At 38.9% G+C, this 22,928-nt stretch overlaps 1 protein-coding gene across 1 annotated transcript; it reads right to left on the minus strand.

The window, feature by feature from the left end:
- Positions 1-227: 227 nt before the first annotated feature.
- On the minus strand, positions 228-22,708 carry sema3ab (sema domain, immunoglobulin domain (Ig), short basic domain, secreted, (semaphorin) 3Ab). Its single transcript, XM_085412065.1, has 17 exons — positions 21,920-22,708; positions 13,554-13,714; positions 13,049-13,111; positions 11,023-11,142; positions 10,106-10,196; positions 9,209-9,328; positions 8,344-8,486; positions 7,099-7,213; positions 6,933-7,002; positions 6,672-6,816; positions 6,345-6,564; positions 6,128-6,219; positions 5,982-6,023; positions 5,372-5,529; positions 3,883-3,950; positions 3,018-3,163; positions 228-2,064 (listed from the first exon to the last, which is right to left on the minus strand). The coding sequence occupies exons 1-17, from the start codon at positions 22,035-22,037 to the stop codon at positions 1,537-1,539; spliced, it is 2,400 nt and encodes a 799-aa protein (XP_085268191.1). The 5' UTR covers positions 22,038-22,708; the 3' UTR covers positions 228-1,536.
- Between the last annotated feature and the right edge of the window lie 220 nt (positions 22,709-22,928).

Below are 22,928 nucleotides of genomic sequence, written 5' to 3' on the forward strand. Positions count from 1 at the left end.
ATAGAGATTATGTTTAGTTCTTGTTTTATATCAAGTATACAATTTAGAGTCCTAACAGAAATAGTATGTACAGCTTTCGAATAATAACTACCGTCCACTAGATAAGCAAACAATTGAACTCTACAACATCAGACTGGTTATCAATGCCATAGTAAAACAGCAACACTACAATAGCACTGACATGCACTAGCACATACTGTCATATTTCTCAAACATATACCATAGTATTTATATTTACATGGTGTTCACAGCTACATTCCAGGTTTGTGTTTGCGTGGATATCGTTTAACATCATATTCAGAAAAAAGACTGTCACTGCTCTGTGAAGAATATGGATATGAGTCAATAAAAGGGAAAAATAAAAGTATAGATACTGGCTTATTGCTCAGTACATTTGATATGTAATGCATTTGACACTGAACAAAACTTGTGATACTGTACTTCTAGTTCTACTGCAGACAATACAGTTATTTGATTAGATTGGTCCTGCAAATCAACTTAATCAAACCAAATATTAACCTCCAGGAAGCCTCCTGCACATGAAAAAAAGGAAACACACAATGTACAGAACTGTTTATCAATAAATACACAAGTAAAGGAGACAAAGTGTACACAAGGTATAATTAAATAAATATGGAAGAACTCAGAATGAGATTTGGCATACTGAAACGATAGAGTTGGCAGCCATCCATATACTGTGAACTGACACTTAACTTTAAATGTTGAGGCTAGAAGGAATCTGATAACTACAAAAAACAACAACAACAGAACAAGTCTTTGTTTTGGAAGATTATCTAGGGGTAGGACACAGACATGTACAAAACCTCCTTGTTTACAACAGCTTTTGACAGATATTTTTTTAAAAATAAATTTCTACACGGGAAAGCAACATGAAGCAACTTGATAACTACAAGCATTCCCTTTCAGATGAGCAGATGTTACAGAATACAGTATTTACACATTTTAGTTACTTAATTCGTTTTTTTTTTTTTTAATGAATGATAAATGCTCCTCTGGATTTCTTGCAGTGATCGGGCATCGTGTCCTTTTGATGAACTTCATGTTGTTGTTGTTGTTGATGATGAGTCTTTTAATTTTCAAGACTTTATTCGTATAATCTCAGCTACTTTTGTTTTGTATTTCTGCAGCAGAAATTATCGGGTGTTTATCTGCACTGACAGTTAAAAGCATACCATGTAACTGCCACTGTCAGATCCACCTCCACTAGAGTCTTTAGGGTGGATATGTCACTCTGCAGTATTCAGACCGCATGAGCCAACTACGATAACATGCTCCAATGGTCTTGCGTGATACAACATCCTGATTCCTGCAGTCCTCCATACTGGTGAACTGTAAACATGGCTTCCCACGCACAGAACACTCCAGCTGACACTTCAGGGTAGTATCTACTTTTTGAGGTTTCCATTCTTTGTGGAAGAAATCTGTGTCTCAGAACAGAGGATAAAAACAGGATGAGTTTACTGAATGAGAACTGAGTGTGGTTAAAAGTCTGTGCTAACAGTCAAGGTTTGTAAGTCACACACTGCGGGGAGCCCTCTCCAGTTCATGGGTCCTGCGGTTGCGACCCTTTTGCCTCTCTTGCAGGTGTTTCCACTTGGCTGCCAGCCCTTGAGCATGCATGTGGTTGCGAGGACTCGTCGCAGTCTTCTGCTGCTGTTGCTGATGTAGTTGCACTTTCTGTACCAAGTGAGATTTTTGCCTCTTGTGCTTCCTCTCCCGTTTCCAAACTTGCTCGCAGAACTCGTCCACACTATTTAGAGTTGGGTGATTGACCAAAGAGAGGAAGTCCCTGTACCACAGCCTTTGATTGGGAGTTTCTCTAGAAGAGGAAAATTCATGGGCAGGGGCACTAGCTGCTTCTTCATCACGATGCAGAAGATCTTCCAGACGCTCCGTGTCAATGACCTCTAAGTTAACTTTTAGAACTGTCTGCATGAAGCCATGTTCCACTGCCTGGCACAGATAAATGCCTGAATCCTTCTTGTTAAGTGCGCGAATCAGGAGGCCCTGCTCGGTGTGGATAAAGCGCTCCTCTGATTTAATCTAAAGAGTGAAAGAATCAGTGATGAGAGAGGCAGAGTGAAGGACAAAGAGAAAAAAGACAGAAAAAATGCATTCAGAATCTGAAATCTATTATCATATTATACTGTCCAAAAAAATCAACTATAGTATTTGATTAAAAAAAAAAAAAAAAGGTAGGCGACAGGTATGTGATTCAAGGACAACCTGAGATAATAAGAAATATAACAGATACAGGTACTTCTACACCGGTGCACTGCATGATTGCAATTATGCAATTAACATTCAACAATGGTCTAGTTTGGCAGTATGTATTAAAATGCTGAGCAGGCCCAGTTGATTCTGAATTTGTATCAAGATATCAAATAGATGTAGATACAATGTAAGTGATTTTGGAAAATAATTAGTTACTACGACATGGAGGGCTGGAGCCTCAGTCAGAAATTGCAGTAGATTTTTTGATAACCATAAAGCATTTCTGTAGGTGCAAAGTATTTGCAAAACGGTCAATACCTGCATCAGTTTTTGGGGTTTTTTTGGTTTGTTTTTTACAGTATAATAGGTTTTGGGGAAAATGCACATGGAGTATAGATTTGAGAAATCATCTGTGATGAAAAGGAATGAGTCCTTTACTATACAGTGACTATATGGTAAGTAGAGTTAACATCAAAACACCAAATACATTTTAAGAGAAGGATGTTCCATCCTTTTAACGTTCCAGTAGCCAAGGAATACCAGCACTGATTTGACAGCATATGGTAGTTCAGTACTTTACTGAGTACTTAGATACTTAGTCTGGTTGTTTTATTGGGGTTTTTTTTGTCACCTGTATTATGTGTTACCTAACGCAGTGTCTCTTTCTTTTCTTTATTTACTTTCTATCAAGACAGACTGTATCCGAGTCAAACTGATCCAGATGCAGTCTGAATCTATTTTTCTGAAATGAAACACATTATGTGTGCTGTGATGAAGCCCACCTCTTGTTTGTGGTCATCCGTTGTGGATTGATACTGCCAGTATGTCGTAGCTCTCTGGGACTTTGGACTACACTCCAGGAAAGTGCTGCTGTTCTCCACACCGTACACAGTTTTATCCTGGAGGGTTGACAGCCCACTTAACTCATCTGGGAAAGAAATGAATTTTGTTTAGGTATTGCAGGTTTTGGCTATGTGATTTATTTACAGACAATAAGTTAGAAATATTAACTGAAGGTTATTCAGTTACTGACATTCACAAAATGTTCTCCTTTCTCATCATGCTCAGTCACAAACAGCATATAAAGAGGCAGCAACAACAACAATGACATTTACTAGTCAATATCTGGGTTGTACATACAATTAAATATATACGCCACAATTTTTATTAAGGTTTTTTTTGTAGTGTCTGGTTAAACCTTGTCAACTTGGAAGCTTTTGCTAACATTTTCTTCTTTTGTCTATTTCAATTAAAGAAAGAGATGTATAATTAAGATAGTGAGTAAGTATAGTAGACCAGTCCTGCTTTTGGACTAAGTACAATTACAGTGCATTAGACTGAAGGGTTTGGCAACAGAAAGCAGACTTGGAGGATTCTTTAATGTGTTAATTACAAGCTTCACGTCAACTGACCTTAATCTTTAAACCACCAGAAAACACATAAAAGACGTAGATACGACACCACACACATTCAACTCTACTATCTTCTCCACCCTTTTTGAGCAGGTCAGGAAAGGCCAGTGTCATTTAAATCTGATTATAATTTGTTTTAGCACATTCTTTTGGATATTGAAATGTTATTGTCTACATTACAACATAAAATCTTAATTGAATGATATAAAACATGTACATATATCGAAAAAAATACCATGGTGTTGCAGATCTGAGCACTGTGTGAGTGGGTCTCCATTCCTGATATCTTGCCTCCTTGTTCTCCTGCAAAAACACACAGACAAAATTTTTTTATACACACACACACATATATATAAACATTTTCCCAGGTCAAAAGAAGCAATGATTGCATGGGTGTGCTAAAGAAAATAGGTGTTCAGTCACTTTGTATGTGTGTGTGTGCATCTGAATGAGATTTGCAGAGATTTGCAGCTGTACTGGTGGCCAACACAAACAAATAAGCATCATTCAGCTTAAAGCTTAGCAGGAAAGCTTTAATTATAGGGTGTGTGACACAGGAATTCAAATTAATAAATCTTTCTAGCCTGTCATCTCTGTCGGTTTCACATGGAAAAGAGATAGAGTTTCATGTTTACTGTCAAGCATTACCATGAGAATATTTCAACCAACAACAATTTAAGCAACTATGGAGACACCAAAGCAAACGGAAAAATAATTCACCTTTGTTTCCTCATGTTCCAACTCAAAGTTTTTATATTGGTGCTTAAAAAATATTAGAGTCGAATATAACACAGGATGGAGCTAGCATTTAAATCAATAAGCCCTATGAAGCTATGAGTGGGCGGCTGCACAAAAAGCACAACCACACAAGCGCACATCAATCAGTCCACGTCTACTACAGCATAACCAAACCACCACCGAACCTACCTCACCCCTGGTTCACCCAGGCAGCCTCCAGACATCACTGACACTGGCTCTCATTTGCAGTCAACACATGAGGCAGTTTATATTTCTAGTTTTGTGCTAGAAACAGGATCCTGTACCTTCAGGGGATTTTGGCAAATACGCAAAGCCTGCACTAAAAGTGCACCCTAGCTCTAGTGCTGAATTGCGGCTATGTCCTCAGTCTATTCACATAATCAAGTTTTACCTCAAAGAAGTATAGACCATAGATTTAACCAACACAATTTATTAAACAATCATGATTAAAACCCTAACAGGACAACACTTGTGTTTTAAAAAAGCAAGTTGCTCTAATAAAATATGCTGTATTTATGTACATGCATGACAATATATAAAATGATGTATGTGAATTGTGCTGTTGGAGCATCATTTCCATTGGGGTGAAAGTCAAGCAGGCCATTTACCAATCGGAAGGTCGTGAATGGATTCCTTGGCCACTCCAGTCTGCCTATTGAAGCATCCTTGGACCAGATACTGAACCCCGAGTGCCCCTGATGCCTACATGTGACTGTGTATGTAAATGTTAAACAAAGCTCTTAAGTATGGAAAAGAGTGTGTGTGATTGGGTGGATGAGGCTAGTAAAAAGCACTTTGAGTTCCCAGTTAGAGTACAAAAGTGCTATATAAGTACCAGTCCAGGACATTGTAGGCAAACCTAAACTTGCTCTGTGTCTTACAGATCTGATTAGCTGCAACGTAAAAGATCTCAAGCAGCTTCAACACACTGGCAACATGTTAAGTATGACTGTGAAATTCACTACCTCTTAGCCATGGGAAAGTATCTGGAGCATTCTGTGCCATCCCATGCACAATAAGGGTCTCTTGCCAAGCAGCATTCAGCACAAGCCTTCCCATAAACCTCACAACGATGCAGAGGCATCTGCGAGACCCCGATGTCTGAACCCAGGTAGAGTTGTTGCTGTAAACAGAAAAATTTCAAATATTTGTTATTTTATGTCTTAGGAGCTTTAGTTTTGCTACTAAGTCTGGGTGGGCAGTGTGGTTTCATTAACTACTTTTGTCTCAGATGTTGTTTCTCAGTAAAGCAAGAAAAGAAAGATAGATACATTTTACTACAATTATCAATTATCCTGCTCATTTTGTCTCATCCTGCAATTTCAGTTGACAACCCAACTGTTGCAACAAACCCAACAATCAAGATTTTTCTGTGGCAACATGCTGTTGTTTAAATTGCGCAGACAAGCATGTCTTTGTTCTGTCTTTTTACCCTGAAGCAAGATGTGTCACCAATAAGAGAACGCTTTCTCAGGACGGTTTTTCAGACACACTTATATAAACAAGAGTCACTTGTTTGTCATGAATGTCTACAATATGACAGCTGTGTAAAGTTTAATCATAAGCAGTCTCTACCTGTTTTGTAGATAGTTCCATAGCTGTAATGGCTGCAGGCTCCTGTAAAATATAATAAAACAAAAATAATTAAAAACAAACAACAGATCTTTCTGATTTGATATTCTCCAAAACGAAATAATATGGGTGATGGGAAAATAGCCTACTCTGAAAACGGTCATTTCTTCTAATAGGACTTCCTCTAAGTCATGCCAGGAGCCTCTGGGGATGGACACCACTTTCAGAATTGTTCCCGCATCTAGGATATAATGAAAGTACACATTTTAGGTCAATACTGCTTTGTAGTTCCAAGCGATTCCTTACTACAGTATGATAATGTTTAGTTATAAATTACATAAACTTTATACTTTTTATTTGTTTTACCTGTGCCTATGAACATAACATCGTAAAGGCCATCTTCTGCCTCGACTTTGTCCACCACTATCTGGGTGAACTGGTAGTCCACATCTGTTTTGACTATGATTGGTCGATTATTAATGGGGTAGACAGGGTTGAACATGGCTGGATGGCTTCTGGCAAACTGCACAACTTCATCGGGGAGGTCCTTTGTTGTGTCAAATCCACCAAATGTCTTGCTCGGGCACTGTGGGGGCAAATAAAGGTAACAGTGTCTGTTACATTGTTGGTTGTAAAGAAGCAAGAACTCACAAGCTTCAGTACATCCTCTTGTAAAGAGGATATTGTACTCACTGTGCCAGGTCGTGGATAGGGAACACGTCCCTGGAAGGGCACCCACTGATAGCTGGGCCCATCTCTGTGGGCGTACGGACCCAGGAACACTCTTCTGATGTCTGTCATGCTGTACATACACACAGCTGAACCTTTGAAGATGTTGCTAATAGAAGAAAGAATGAGACAGAAAAACACATGTAATTTTGAAGTTACAAATCGTGTATTAAATGGACATGAACTACTAAAAACCATTTAACTACTTCAAATGAGCCACAGTACCTGGAAGTAGTGAATACTGCATACACAACTGGGCTCTTGGGATCTTTTGTGCTCATGAGAAAAACATCCTCTGAAAGCCAAAAGAAAAGGCAAGACGTAAAAAGACATTGTGCAAATATTTCAAATTAAGGAAATAATATGTGGAGGTTTGGGAGCGATCACTTACGTAATTCATCAAAGTGTGTGTCTATTCCATTATTCCCGGGCACAGAGCAAATAAGTCGAGCTTTCAAGAAGGTTGTCCATTTATTTACCAGACTCCTGTGACCTCCCAGGTCATTCTGTTGGACATGGCAAAATTTTTTTATTGTCTATGCTTAGTGATACTGTCATTTTCACTTTTTTAACACTGTTTAAAGCATACTAAAGACACAATACTAGCATTCATGTTATTATTATTATTATTATCATATTTAGTCTCTCTATTTCCTATTTTTTATTCAGTGAATGCACAGTAAACTCTCTGTACAAAATAAACTACCAAAAAAATTCTATAACATATTAAACAAGTCTAATAAGCATCCATGTTTGGGTTTTTAAAATGTATTTCTATATTTATATGTATATTTTTATATATATTTTTGTGAATAATGCAATTCTAGATGCTGTACAAAAAGAGGACAGCACATATTGAACTGTTTGTTCCAGTGCACTTCTTAATAATATGCATCTCTGTGCCTTACAGGGTAGTGTTTGTCTTCATGAACATAGCACAAAAACACAGACGCACAAAGCTCTGGCTCATAAAAATGGATTTCACTTTGTGTTGATTTATGGCAGTAAATTATAGTGTATCCAAGACATGCATATGCTGGAGTTAATACCCCATTTTACATAATGGATGGCTTGTCTTGTGTTGAAGATAGCAGATTCTTGACATTCTAGATAATCAGGCAGTCATGAAGGAGGCATGATGTGCAGCTAAACAGGGGTTTGAGGCTGACATCGCTCACTGATCTGCAGTAAGCTTACTGAATTCCTGCTAAATGAATAAGAAATGGATTTAGGCTGTGAAATTTGATACGAGGCCAGTTCTTTAACATAACCATCCCCTGGAGCTAAAGTGCCAAAGCTTGGCATTAGGATAACAGTGCTGCCATTGATGGTGTGTTTGCCTCTCAGGTTCTGGCGACATTTGACATTTCTCTTAGGTTTCTGTCTTCCGGGGCAGTTGTACCACGCAAAACAAAGCCCACTCTTCTCCAGGCTAAAAATAATCACAGATAACAGCTCCTGAAAGCTACCATTATGAAAGCCACTCAGACACCCGTCAAGTGTTTTTTCCAGATACAGGAGCTATTTCACATAATGCTGGTGTGAACGTGTGTGTGCCTTTGTCTCTCTGCTATTGTGTATATTGGGATTTTCCTTTGTAAAGGCCATCCTGCATGTCCTCTGTGTGCGTGCGTACTTTGCAGAGCTGTCCGACGCGAGCATGTGTGGCCTTTCCAGTATGCTCTCCGTCTATAGCATTTTCTCTGAAGAACAGGTAGATTTTGTCATCTTCTGGGTTGTCACTCTCTGAAATAAGATGAATGCCTAAAAACCTAGGATCTGCAAGCGACAAAGACACACACAAAGTCAATGTTAGTTTTTGTGTTTCTTAATCTGGAAAAAACTGCTCTGTATCTAGTTTTAAACCAAGTGCTAGATACTGTGTGAGAGTTTAAAGATGCTGTGAAATAGCAGACATGTACTCAGGGACTTCCCTCTATAGAGCCTGAAAGGCAATAACAACACTTAATATTAAATTTCACAACTCCACTGGAGACGGGCCAGCTAAATGAATTATGTGCTTCTCGTTCTTTGTCTGGACTGCAATATTTTGAGCCATGAGCAGACAAGCTGCAGCACCTTAGCTGAAGCAGAATATGATGAATTGGAATAATATTAACTGGTGAAAAACAGTAAGTAAAACCTACATTTGAAAACTTGAGGTATGCCATTCCATCAACAGAGATGATAGTTCCGGTTATTATAGGTATTTCTTGTATATTTTTCTATATTTTTCTTATATATTAGCACTCAGGGTAGTTTAATTTAAAGTTGTTTTAAGGTCAAACCCCTTTTTTTGTAGTACCAAACTGTGATAAATGTAAATCAGGTGATGATACATTGAGATCCATGTCCACGAGGAGATCAGTGATGAACTCTGATCATATCTATTGGAAGCTGAGCTCAAACAAAAACACAACTGGGATCAAAGAGTCAGCTTGCAAAATTAAAAACAAGAAAAGTACTGTATAATCAGAAGGGATTTTCCTCATCTCTCTCACCATTTAACCATCGGGAGTCATGCTGCTCTGTTCTGATTGGGTGATGCTTTCCAAGAGTGCGAAAGATGGCAAAGTCCCGCCCCATGAAATCAGCTGATGTTCCTGCATACAGTTCTCCATCTGAGATTAAGAGGAATAAACTGAGTTAGCTTAGTAATGTCAGATGAGTAAACAATCTTTAGGGATTTTTCCCCAATGATGAAGGCATAAAACTGAGGGATTGTACAGGGGCTTGGCAGTATAGATAAACTTGGAGTCCTGAGAGAAAACAGACAGTGACAGATGTGATGAACATCAGGAGTGTGAAATTGACATTAACACCGTAGGCAGGGCTAAGAAGGGAGGAGAGAGAAGGATGAATGAATAGGTCAGAGGAGGAGGGACAGGACAGAGGTGTGAGATAGGACGAGTACATAATAAAGCTGGTGAGAAAGGAAAGAGAAAAGGGAGCAGGGATTAGGGGTGATGGGCTGGAAAATGGCCATCTGCTAGGTTAAACACTCAGATGTAACGCAATGTGACTGGCAATGATTGGAGTAAGAGAGAAAAGGCATGCTCACATAGTTCACTTGCCAAAAAAATGAGATTCTATGCAAAGAAAAAACTCAATAAAGTGTCACTGACCCCACACCCACTACTTAAATGATGTATAGTCACGGTGAAAAGAAGTTTACAATCGTGCCAATGAGGGGTTCCCAGTGCTTAAATACAAAGCTGGTCCACTTATAATGAATGAGAAGAATGCCTGTGTTCTGTTATTTGCTTTTACTTTGCACCCTATATATCTGCTGCAATGACAGAGCAAACCAGTGGGTGTATCTTAACTTACTTGTTTTTATATGACCTCACTCTAACACACACAGACAGACAGCGCAGGGTATCCGCTCTTAAACTCACCAATTAGCATGGATGCAGTGAGCAGCTTGGGATCATAGGGACTCTTCCCACGCCCATTTTCCACGTGGGGCTCAAGTCTGAAAACACTGTCCTGTACATAGTTGAACAGACAAGCACAGAACCTTCAGTATATCATCAAGTATCAGCTTTTGGAAAAAGTAGTTTCCATTTAAGTGAAAGTTTTCTGGGAAAGTCATTTTGCTGTCAGCATTTCACAACTTCCAGAACGGCAAAGCTAGAGAGACCACAGGATAGTATTTATGTTTTGTTTGTTTTTTTTTTGTTTTTTAGTCCAAACTATTTTGGAAATATTGCGACACGATGCAAAAGTTGTTTTTGACAAATACTTGTGTGATAATGTTAGAGACTGTAGATATAATATATAATATCAATGTTAGTCATTATGTAAAATAGGTTCAGTTTAAAATATTGAAGCATTTTGAAATTTTTACAGAACAAGTATTAAAACAATAAATTTCATTTCTCTCTAACTCTGTGACACCAAAGGACGCCCTACAGAGGAATTTCATATTTTGTTCATGATTTCTACACACGAGATAGATGGATTTCCTGCATCTAATTATCTGTAAATAGCTGTTTAATGAATTGGAAATTCACATCAGTCAGACTCAGTGACATTTGGAGGAGAAAAGAGCGCGCATTAGACTGATGCACTGGAAATTCGTCAGACTATGAAACCCTGCGTTTCCACCTCATTTTGCTGAATGAAAACCACTTTTTATGCACTTATATAATCATCTGTTAGAAAGACAATTCTCTAACCCTCATGGCCACTGAGAGCTTTAAATACTTATACTTGTTATGTCAGGAAACTCAGCTTTTATATTCTAAGGGATTATGTGTTTGATAGAAATTGAAATTGGAAACTTCAATGGAGGTGTAGAGTGTGCCTGTACCTCTGATTTCTTGCCCACGTCCAGGTAGGAGCACACAGGGTGGAAGGCTCCTGTCCCACACACATAGACATGGGTCTGGTTGAATGGCTGCAGCACCTTCACAAAATTTGAGCATTCTCTCTGATGTAGCAAAGACAGAAAACGGTAAAATTATTATTTTTTTAAAGTGTCATTCAGAACAGAGTGTCATTCAGAAAAATCCAGTGCCTGCATAAAAAAGACTGGAGACAAAAACAGAGCAAAGCTTAAAGTAATCTGCTGTATTTCCCGAGAGAGTGACCCATAAACCCTATCAGTGTGCCGAGTAATAAATCTGGAAATAAAATTAAGAGCCCACTAAACACTGTCATCTGATTCTGTTTTTTTTTATTACATACTGAACTCAAAAGTCGAAGAAAACAGTGTGTGTGTGTTGTTGTGTTGCACAACTGTATATGAAATATTGCATTGCTCTGCAGCCATATGCCACATTTCCTCGTGTTCTTGCAGCACATGCCTGAGCGAGCCTGACCTCAAATAAAGCTGAATGTGTCACCACATTTTCACAACAGAAAATGTAAAAAAATAGAATACTGCCACAAATTATGCATGACTAAGTTATCTGGTTATACTAGGTCACGAGCAGGAAGCAGCACTGTTTTGCTATGACCCTGACTGACCTGACATTTGCTGTGATAAACTCGTAACACTTGTGCTTTTTAACTTGTACTTGTCTGTCACACATATCAGACCTTCCTGCTTCTCATTGACTCTCCGTTTCATCTTGTTTGTTTTGATTGCATTAAATAAGATTAGTGAACAGACTCTTCATCTCCCATTAATTCTTACTCTCCTCCAACTATATAACACAGAGACCACCCCTCAGGATACCCTATATATCCATGACATAATGTTTATAGAATAAAATAACACAAAAGACTTTAGTACACTTCAAATCAGCCACACAGAAGGGCTGATGATCACAGGTACAGCTGATACACATCCAGCATTTCCATGATTTTACATTCCAGCCTTTTGCTTCAGGGCCCATTTAGAGATAAAATTCATAACATAGCTTACAGAGAGCAGGGGCACAAAGTTTCACCACATCACAAAAGCTATTCTAAAACTGCACTTGGCCAGACATAGAGAAATGTGATTTTTGACTTGCCAAAGCTCTGAAAGATGTACAGAGTTAAAAAAAAAAAAAAAAAAAAAAAAGGCCCTGAATGTAAATGCCAGAACAACTTGGATTTGTTTAAGACCAGCTTTAGTTGGGAGCAAAATTTTAGAAAGTATTTTCATCCAGAGAACTCTATAATCTAAAATTATGAAATGTTGTGTTTTATCCACAACTATGCTACTGTAGGTTTCAATATATGAATAATGTGATTTAATGTATTGTTTCTGTGGTTTTGTATGTGCTAGTTTAAAAAAAAACAGTCCCACAGAAATTATATTAGTAATGTAATGGGATTGGGTGACACTAGTTTGTCTTATTTAAATTTGGCAAATTAGTAGTCTTTCAGCTTCAAAGGCCTCCCTTGAGGTTAGTCTGTCAAATATTAAAGCAGAAACAGAGGAAAAACAAAGCCCAATAACACTGGAACACTACTGTCTGTGATCCCTGAATATATGGAAGTACCGGTAGTTATTAATAACAAAGAAATGTTATACCTAAAAGTACGTTTTTATAGGCTAAAACAGATCTTTTAAGGAGGAGAGAAATTATTATGGTCTCAAATATGGCTCTGAGATTATTATCAGATCTATAGCGAGTCTTTGAGTTGTCCATATAACATATTGTCAACAAACTGCTATAAACAAACTGAAAAAAAGAAAAAAATCTCATATAATCTATGATTAAAATGCCATATAAAAAAAGCTCATATAACCCCAGTGTAACTCCAAGGGTGATTTGCTTTGAGACCTGCAGAACTGCACATTTTTCATCGTATGAGAGAACAAAGACATTTGAAAAAATTAGTGGGAGTAGAGGGGCAAACTGCTGACACCCACTTAAAAGGTGGATGGTTTTAGCTCTTACCGAGAGATCTTTTCCTGCCCACTTGCATTCATCTCTTCTGGTGGAAGAAGCTGGCCAAGGGATCTGCAACATAAACACAGTTCCTGCACATGTTAGAAAAGAATTACCCCCACACAAAATCAATTTTACAGAGTCAGTCGAAAGAGGAACAGCTTGTGTGCATGGATGTGTATATATGAGAGTTGAAGGGGTCACATTGCGATTTGTTATCCACTTTGTTTCGGTTTATTCTATTATTCATCCAGGTGTGCAGAGAGCAGCTTACATGCCTGGCACAGTGTGTGATCGTGTGCAACAGCCCTGCTCTGAAATATTCATGAGGCACTTTTCGGTAGGAACAGAAAAGAGATTCCCAAGACACCTGCGCCCCTGCCTGGCACTCTGGATGGAGATGCACGGATACGAGTGAGGTAATAAGTCGGTCAGAAACAGCAAACACACATGGAGTCTGTCGCAGAATGCATGAAACCAGTCATGCAGTCTATAAATTATAGGCTTCAGCTACCTGTGCAAACTCTTTGCTGATATTGAGAAGATTAAAAGAGAAGATGTGGTCCTTGGCTCCAACTACTAGTCTTCCTTTCTCCTCATCCAACAGGAAGGTGTGGTAAGCCGAGCTGTTGGGTAGGCCTTCAAATGTCACAAGGTTGTTAGACTCCAACATGTCTGCAAAGAAAAAATGGAAAGAAAAGCAGGAATCAGCATAAAATATTCATCGAAATAAAGGGTTTGTGGATTTGTGTTGCATGAAAGTCAAATCTAATTCTCCAGATCAGTATATTTTTCTGAAATTCTATTACATTTTCAGTATCTTTTTGCTTGACCACTTGCATGTCTTTCCATATCTTAAAATCTTGCTGCTATACCTCTATTCCCCACAGCTACACTGAGCCAATTTAATCAAATGATATTGAGTTGTTTGTGCTTGTATCACCTAAGAATGCTGTTTCCATTTTTATCAACCCCTTTTTTTCACTTCTTTATATGTTTTGATTTTTTACATAAATGTTATTGCTTCCCCTTTTCCTTCACAAATTGCTCTCATAACTAGAGACTATACAGCTTGGCCTAGCTGACAGATAGTTTAGAGCAGGGCTGCCCAATCCCGGTCCTCGAGAGCTACCGTCCTGCAGCTTTTAGATGCATCCCTACTCCAACACAGCTGAATCAAATGGTTTGATTACCTCTTCAGCATGCCATCGTGTTTGGCAAAGGCCTGATAACAAGCCATTCATTTGATTCAGCTGTGTTGGAGTAGGGATGCATCTAAAAGCTGCAGGACGGTAGCTCTCGAGGACCGGGATTGGGCACCCCTGGTTTAGAGCCTTTGCCAAGCCAAATTGAACTCGGCAGGTAAAGCCAAATCTGGGAGCCAATAATCAGACAGTCTGCGCTGAGAAGTGACCTTCACCAAAGCAGCCAAGCAGAACTTTGTACACTCAGAGTGGAAAACTGTGGAGCATTTATAATGTCATATTACTCTGCTAATATTTCATAAACCAAACTGCAAGACTACTCTAAACCACATAAACTATTAGCAGACTTTATTACAGGCTACAGCTCACGTTTTGGACCTTAACGCAATGGTCTGCCAAGTCTAGCAGCGACATTTGGTTTCCCAGCAGAAAGCCAGACTTGACACAAACACTGAGGATCTAATTACTGTAACGACCTCTAAAGGTGGCACTATGACTGTAGTATTGTAACACCTTTTGTGTAATCTGTGTAGATACACACACAAACACATGCACATATTAATTCTTTCTCCTTCTCACATTTTGTTCTCACCAACAAAGTCCAACCACACCATGGCCCCCCTCCCATTGACCACCTACACAAAAGGACAGAGAGTTATGGGAGCAGAGGAGAAATGGTGCCTTCCTCTCTCACTCTCTCTTGCTTTCTCATCCTCGGTGAGGCAAACAACAAAAAACTCTCATGAATGCTTTAGCAGGGAGAATGCCCCTTCTCTTAAGTGTGTCAGAACCCAAGAGAGTGAGAAGACACAAGCTAGAGGGAAACTGGTACGAGAAGAAAAACATCAAAGAATAGAGGGCATTACACTAAATGCTTTTAGGGTGTTTTTCTCAATCATAAATTCTAATTTTATTAAGATTTTTTAGGTTAAAACCTACATGGTCATGAATATTGTGCTATGGAATCTATACATTATTTACCATTCACCTAGTCCAAGGCTGCATGGGTTCGTACAGTATGAAGTTTAAATTTAATGGAAACATTACCATATGTGTATATGTCTGAGATATTTGCCTAAATGCAAATTCAATCAATATTTTGTATCACAGAAGAAGCCAGATGGCTGACATTAAGGGGGTTTGGAGGGGTGGATTTATGGGTATACTCTTGATAGGGGGGCAACAATATCTACATCACAGGAACAATAGATTGGTTTGACAAACTGACCGACAAACCTGTCCAGGCCGTACCCCAGTTGGGATAGGCTATCCACCAACACGTGCTGGATAAGTAGAAGAAAATGAATGGACGAATGGTTTGAAGAATTTAAAATAGTATTAAAAGGTGCTGAAAGACACCTGTGAAAAAGAAATGCTACAAACAGACAATCCAGTAGCCTGTTACATGAAGACTTACTTGTCCTTATGTGATTTTGGTTTATGTATCATGGCATTTTTATAAACATGTGCCTAATTCACACACACACACATGGACGCGCACATGCACACACATGCAAATAACAGTACTCATTGGATGGTAATACAAATAGACTGACACCCTGTCATTATCGCTGTCTCTGTAATTTCGTTTGTTTCCTGTTCCTTAATGCAAACTGTGAGAAATTTGGAAAAATCATAAATAATAATAAACTAATCTTTCACTCCACTCCCCACTCCACAGTCTTATTAAAAAAAATCTAACCTTGATCTAACAGTCCCATGAGTTTCCATTAAATTATAGAGAACAGATATTTTCTGGTGCATAACCGACTGAATCTAAACCCAAATGACACAAAGCTTTAATACAAACCACTGTGTTCAACTTACAGTCATAATTATTTGTTAAATAAATGCTTTTTGTTGCAGTTTGTGAAACATATCTTTGTAAATCATTTGTTTTCTGTTGCAAGATTGATCTAGTTGAATTTTATTGAACATATTATTTTGAAATATTAGACATTTATTTCATAAACACAGTTGGAAAGAAGATTAAAGTCATAAAAAAGTACAGTCGAGCCCGCTCTGTAACCATGGTGAGCAACCATTAGCTGATCAACTGTAAACTCTGCACTGCACAATAACATCTGCCTGCTACCTCTGACCCTTTTTTACCTGTACCGTAGACACATTCGTGTGGGGGATGACAAAGACAAAGTCTTATTCTCGTTCTCAATGTAAAAAAGCACAAAAGGATGTCTGTGTTATTTGTCATTAATAATTAGCAGTAGCAGTAGGAAAACTACTCTTCACTTTTCCCTAAACCACATCACTGTTTGACAGCAAAGGGAATGGCATCACAATATCCACCCACCAGATACATACAGACACCCACACGCACACATCTTTGGTTTGTGGAAATTGTCTATGGGAGTCGTGTCCATGGCAACAGACCATTCAACAGAGACTACAGCTAAGTTATTAAAAGCTAATCATCCAGAGACAGATACTCTGTGGGTATTGTGTGTGGATCTGTGTGTGTATGTATGTTTATAGAGCATACTGTGCTGTGTGTTATTGGAAAGAAAAATGTGTTTACGAGCCACACCGGAGATAGTAGCCTATACATGTCTGAACTGGTGTCCCCTCAGGTCAAATTTATGTATACATTAAACGGCACTTGTTTTTTTTTTTTTTTTTTTTTTTTTTATTCTTTCCTGTTTAGAGTTTGATACTGTGCTATACAAAAAATGTTTGGATGCAGAACAATAGAACAGCAGAGAGAAAGAGACAGACATGCAAAAAGGAGAATCAGAATCAGAATACTTTATTGATCCCTGGGGGAAATTATTTAGAATGTGTGGCCTATTAGAGATTTTATGTTACAACTGACAGATAGATTAGTTAAAAAAGAATAAAAATAAATTCTTGTTTCTCCAGCAGTTTTCTACTTCCTCCTGCTCTCTCTTTTTCTTCCTTAACATTGCTTGGTAAAAGACAAATGTACTAACTATTCTCTTCTGGGTCAGGGACGGGGAGTGCAAAAGAATGAGTTAGGGAACTGGAAAGCAAGCAAGTAACAGACACAAAGGGAGAGCGAGAGATGGAATAGATGCGAAAAATCAACAGTCCCATGTGAGACTGATAAAAATAAACTCTTTTACCCTACATTCTGTCCATCTTTCTCAACTGGAGGGCACGTAGAGTGTTATCTAAGTGCTTCCTAAGAAAAATACACTTCTTAATAATAACGCACACATGGCAGCATAACACACTGATGTTTGGCCCCGGTTCAGTAGCTTCACTGATGTTCCTTACTCGCACGACTTGTTGTATTGTTGTACACTGTCAAATCCCAACATATCATATACACTCTCCAGGTGTATACAGTTACTGATTCACCTATGCCCAAGGGTAAAAAAACACAGCTTCAGTCAAGAAATTTGCTCAGTGTCAAACAGAAATGAAGGCAGACACTTAGTCTTGCTTTATTGTTGTTGGCTGAAAGAAAAATGGTTTTGAACTGCCAATGAAGTTATTTATCAAACTTGACAAGACTGATTTCTTCAGAGCTGAACAAAATCAAATGTAGTAATATGTTGTTTTTGTAGTTAGAACTTTGCAAAATTAAATTTAAACATTCAAGTAAACATGAAAACAAATGCAATTCTGTAGAATGTAGCATATTGTAGAAAAAAGAACATAATTTTAGTTTAATCCGATATTTTCAAATCCGATCTGGGTCACTTTCGTATGTGGTATTGAATCCGATACATATCTGATGTTTTAGAAAGCGACTGCTGTGTGAATGGTCAGGTCGCATTAAATCTATCTTTTACGTCACTGTCACAACACAGACGCCAATTATCAGCGCCGGAGAAGACATCGCGAACACTTCCTGGCCATCCAGTGAAATTGTTGGGAAGACAACGTTGGAGAAACGTAAACATTTTATTTGTACTGTATAATCTGAAGATTCTGACAGAAATCTGCAACTATCCTTTGAAGCACCGCTCCTCTCTAAAACAGCAATAATGATAATTATTAGGCCATGTAAATAACAAAATAACTTTATAACTTAAAGCAAAATTGGGAAACGTAAAGTCCGAAACAAGTCTTTATATTAAGGGCCATCAGTCAAACAATATTGTTTGCTCTGGGTCTAAACAGAGTGCGTTGTGTGTGACGTCTTCTTTTGCGCATGCGGGCCGCTTTGAGGGTTCACACTAGAGCGCGTTTGCTGTCGCATTTTATTTGTAGTGTGAACAAGCAGACAAAAAAAAACGGATTTGATCAAAAAATCGGAATTGAGCATTAAGACCTGCAGTGTGAACGTAGCCTAAATTACCTGCCCAACATGTCTTGAAGTTCTCCAGAGGCCTGGGAATGAACTAATCATTTGATTCAGGTGTGTTGACACAGGGTGAAATCTAAAACCTGCAGGACACCGGCACTCGAGGCCTGGAGTTGCTTACCTCTGGTCTAGCTGATAAATGATTTAGTTTTGGAACTGCATCCAGAAATATTGATTAAACAGAATTAGCAGCCACTAAACTGATTCTGTGACTCCCTTCATATCACTGGAATACTAAAACCCAAGCTCTTCCTCTTTCTCTTAGTCCATTTTGGTTTCTGAGACTTTCAACACATGCCCAGTAAACTGAACGAATGGCTTGTCTTGGTCACCCAATTTGAGTTTTCTGCATGTTTTCTGTATTTACAATTTAGAAATAAAAGGACCCCAAATTACTAAAATATGAGCAACTTCAGACCCTCCATGTTCATACTGATAATTCCACACCCTTTTAAGATGGTAGTTACTTTGTAGCTCTATATCTCACTACAGACACATGTAAGTCAGTAGACACAGGAAATTTTGCAAGCAGACATCTTCCAAGTTAATCTTTCAGATATAGATTAAGCTAAATGAACACTGCAGAATAAATCATCCAAATCCAGTTAGAACAGAATACTGAGAACATTCAACTGAATGTATGGGATACCTTCCATGGCCATTCAAGGCCAGTCAGAGTTTATATTGTACACACCCCAAGAAACCCAACTCCACTCCGAAGATTCTTAACATGCTTATGGATTAAAGGCCTTTAGGAGAACTTCTCCATTCTCCAACTCTGATTAAAAGTCACACCACAGTGAAAACAAGAAAAACACCATTTGAAAAAAACAGATGAAGTATGAATGCTGAAGAGATATTTTGTGGTTAGTGAAACTAAATGGTTTCTAGTGTAGCATCATTTTTCAGTTCTTTGCTCCTTTTCTGTCTTGCTATCCAAAGCAGGACTTTGTTGTGCTCCTCTGAATGCATTTGCCTGTACGTGTGGCTGCAGATATGTGTATGTGCTTTTGTTCAAGCCGTTGGCTCAGCTAAAGAAAGGGGTGGACAGGTCGGGGAAAAAAAAAAAAAAAAGAGTACTTTTGGCAGAACACCCACATTCTATAAAACTCAAGTACCTTCTTTTTTTCTTTCCCTGGACAGTAAACAACATGTGCTCTGCTGCTTGTGACCCATAAACTTGAGAGCCATATGTTTAATCCCTAAAGGGCCCATTTACCCAGAGGGTGTGAATCGATCTAACATCAATTCATGCCAAAGTATAACATATGTAAAACATTCATGGTGCTTTATGGTGTTGCCAGCACTGTAGGGTCCATGGCCTTCTACTCCTACTTCTTCATCATCAACTAGTCACTTAGTTGTTGATACAGTTGGACCTCAGCTCATGTTTAGGTAGCCATGGGGTACCACTGTTATCTTCCCCCTGCTCCATTGCCCTTGTGCCCCTGAACCCTTGCTTTTAAAGATCTGTTGGAAGTTTCAGCAATGTGTATATGTGTGTGTCTGTGTGTGTGTGTGTGTGTCTTGGGGTGGGGGTGGGTGGTAGGAATTGGTAGGTGTGTCTCAGAGTAATTAACTTTGTCCACTGGGGGGTTCATACTGTGGTGGGCCAAGCTGCTGTATAGCTACACCATTCCAAGATAAAACTTTCATTCTACATTCAAATGAATGAAGTCTGCAAGAAATCCCAAAACACGTGCCAATGTGAGACCTGCATAATCAGATGCATCTAATTTGACCATAAACAGATTCACCCCTTGTTCCCGGAGACCTGTAGGGGTCAGGTTTTCTTCACCTCACAGAGCAGTATCTCACTGATCTGACACTGCTTCCTCAGGACTGGACAACTTCTCAGACTGTTTAGGCAGGTACTGCTCTTTAATCACCACAGTGAACAATCTGATTTCCTCCACGAGTAAATGTACTTCACCTACACAGGGGTAATACATAATTTATATTATGGCATACATTATTCATAATTCAATAATCCCATGTCACTTGCCTAATGGGACCTACAGTGGATAATGTTAAAATTTTTCTGCAGTATTACAGGAGCAATGTTTCAACCACAGTGCAAGCATGAAAATGATACCTGCTCACTCTCCTATTATTAAGTGCATGCTAAGCACTAAATACAAAAAATGAAGCACTGACTCCTCATATGGGAGAGGTGCAAAATCCAAATTAGTACTAATAGAAATAATAATTATAGAGGTGACTGCAAAAAACAAGCTTGCCAGACTGCTACCTGAGGATCTAACTTGAAATAGAGATATCGCCACATGGGCGTGTTACACCAGTCTGACAGCATGCGGTTTTAAATGACTGATACCCTCACAGGTATCATTTGCTATCTACAGATGGTCATGCATTTATGTGCGCAAGTGTGCGAGCATCGTTGCATGTGTGTGCATGTGTGTGTGTTTATGTATGTGCATACTTGTGTGTATAATTATGGATCCCCCAGTGCTGAGCGAGAAACATTTCTCTTTGGGAGAGCCATCTGCTGAAACAGACCTGCACCATTCATCCTTAGTATAATTGCCATGCAGGAGAGAATTGAGTGGAAAAATGACATTTAGGAAAAAAGGAAGCAAGAGAAGGATAGATGAAGCTCAGTTGCAGGGGAGCCCATATCTGGCACTACTTTTATTTCAAAACTGACAACAGCAGTTGATCAAAACAAGGACAGAGAGGCAGAAAGAAAGAATGCATTCTCTAATAACCAGTTCATTTATGCATGTGCATTAGACTTGTGGACTTTTACTAACAAGCTGGCAAAGTTACCTTACCTAATTTTATTAAACTGTTTTCTTCGCTGGATTTATATCATATAATATGTTTTATACTCATTCCTATTTGTTAGTCTCAGCTGATTACTGAGTCAAGACAGAAATATTTTTAATGGTGCAAAAGCTTTCCATGACAACACCAGAGTTTCCCGGCTACAGGTAAATTAAACATAATTGGATATAAAAAACTCCAAATAGTATGAATGCAGGTCTGTAAAAAGACTGAAACCATATAAAACAAATATGCACAACCCTCTTAAAGCCAGAGCCTAAACCTGATAAGTCATAAAGTTTACAACCTTGTAAAGAATTTATGTACTTGTTGTTTAATTTATATATATAGCATTTTCAGAAGTAATCATAACTAAAGCCTCATACAGACATCTAGGGACTCACAGTTACTGAAACTTTCTATAGACACTGCCTTTTTTCAGTCGCTTGACCAGCACACTATACGTGCTGAAAGGATTGGAACCTGCGTAAGAAGGAGGTAAGAGTCTAAGACATAAGATCTACCTCAGACAAAAAATTTAAGGGCAAATCACTTAAAATAATAACATTTGAAGACAATAAAAACTCACAAACGCACCTTTATAGGAGAGTTTTAGCCGGGGGACGTTGTTCTTGGTCTGCTGGGCTCCGCTGCCCCCCGTATTGAGCAAAGCCACCCCACACAGCAGCATAATGCTGCCCCAGAAAAAGCCCATGATCCTGGGGCTATAGGGGCCAGAGAGTCCTTTAAATACCAAACTCCAGTGCCGAAAGTCTCAGATCTGCTTTAAGTTCTGGTAAGAAGAAGAAAAAAATTGTTTTCCAATAATTGTGAAAAAATGCTGACGGGTCAGTCCAGGCTGATTCACAGCAGGTCTCGTTCACTGCCAGATCCAAAACCCTTTCCTATTCCAGGGGTCAAAAGACAAAATTAGAGTCCAGCTCAGACCTGCAAAGCAGAGTTGGGGGTTATGGGTCAGTGTTACTGCAAGTGAGCTTCCCACACCGATAAGTCAATGCTAAAGTTAACCAAAGTAGGCCCACACTAAATGCTAGGAAGAGCAAGCAGGTATGACTGCCATACTTTTCTGCCCTGGTACCTGACCAGTATGTAACCCAGTGAAAACAGCCATCTGCATTATCTACCTCTACAGCTACCTTTAGCTAAAAAAAAGAAAAACAGTTCCACTTTGTTTCAACTGTTAAGCCTGTCTGCCGGATAATCATAATCTTTAGTGGCTTTCTCTTTTCCTGTCCACTGTGATCCTGTCTGCCACTCTACCTAAGACTCCTCTAAACTAGTTCAGCCCCACTCAGCGCAGCTCTGCCCTGTCCCCACAGCACAAGGCACACAGTGCAACTGAGAACAGCTGAGGCAGACAGCGCAGAGTGAGCGAGAGACAGCGAGAGAGGGAGTGAGAGAGAGAGAGGAGAGAGATTGAGAAATAAGGGGAGTGTGGTGTAGGCGGGAGAAAGTGAAGAAAGCATGAGAGAAATGAAAACTGTGAGTTGGATAGTAGAGAAAAGGTTAGGGCAAGCCAAGAGGTTATGAAGAGTGAGAAAATAGCAAAACACAGCTGATTATTACAGTGCAGTGTTTTGAGCAA

The sequence above is a fragment of the Rhamphochromis longiceps genome, linkage group LG7, assembly GCF_057381845.1.
Source record: "Rhamphochromis longiceps isolate RC_006_pf linkage group LG7, R_longiceps_female_GT1.1, whole genome shotgun sequence".
In the NCBI taxonomy this organism is placed as follows: Eukaryota; Metazoa; Chordata; class Actinopteri; order Cichliformes; family Cichlidae; genus Rhamphochromis; species Rhamphochromis longiceps.

Excerpts from the sequence above, each read along its gene's own strand:
- sema3ab (XM_085412065.1), bottom strand. The coding sequence starts at position 22,037 with ATGGGCTTTTTCTGGGGCAGCATTATGCTGCTGTGTGGGGTGGCTTTG. Across the intron at positions 10,197-11,022 it reads ACGTGGGCAAGAAATCAGAG|GACAGTGTTTTCAGACTTGA; the intron begins GTACAGGCACAC and ends AACTATGTACAG. Across the intron at positions 3,164-3,882 it reads CTCAGATCTGCAACACCATG|ATGAGTTAAGTGGGCTGTCA; the intron begins GTATTTTTTTCG and ends TTTCTTTCCCAG.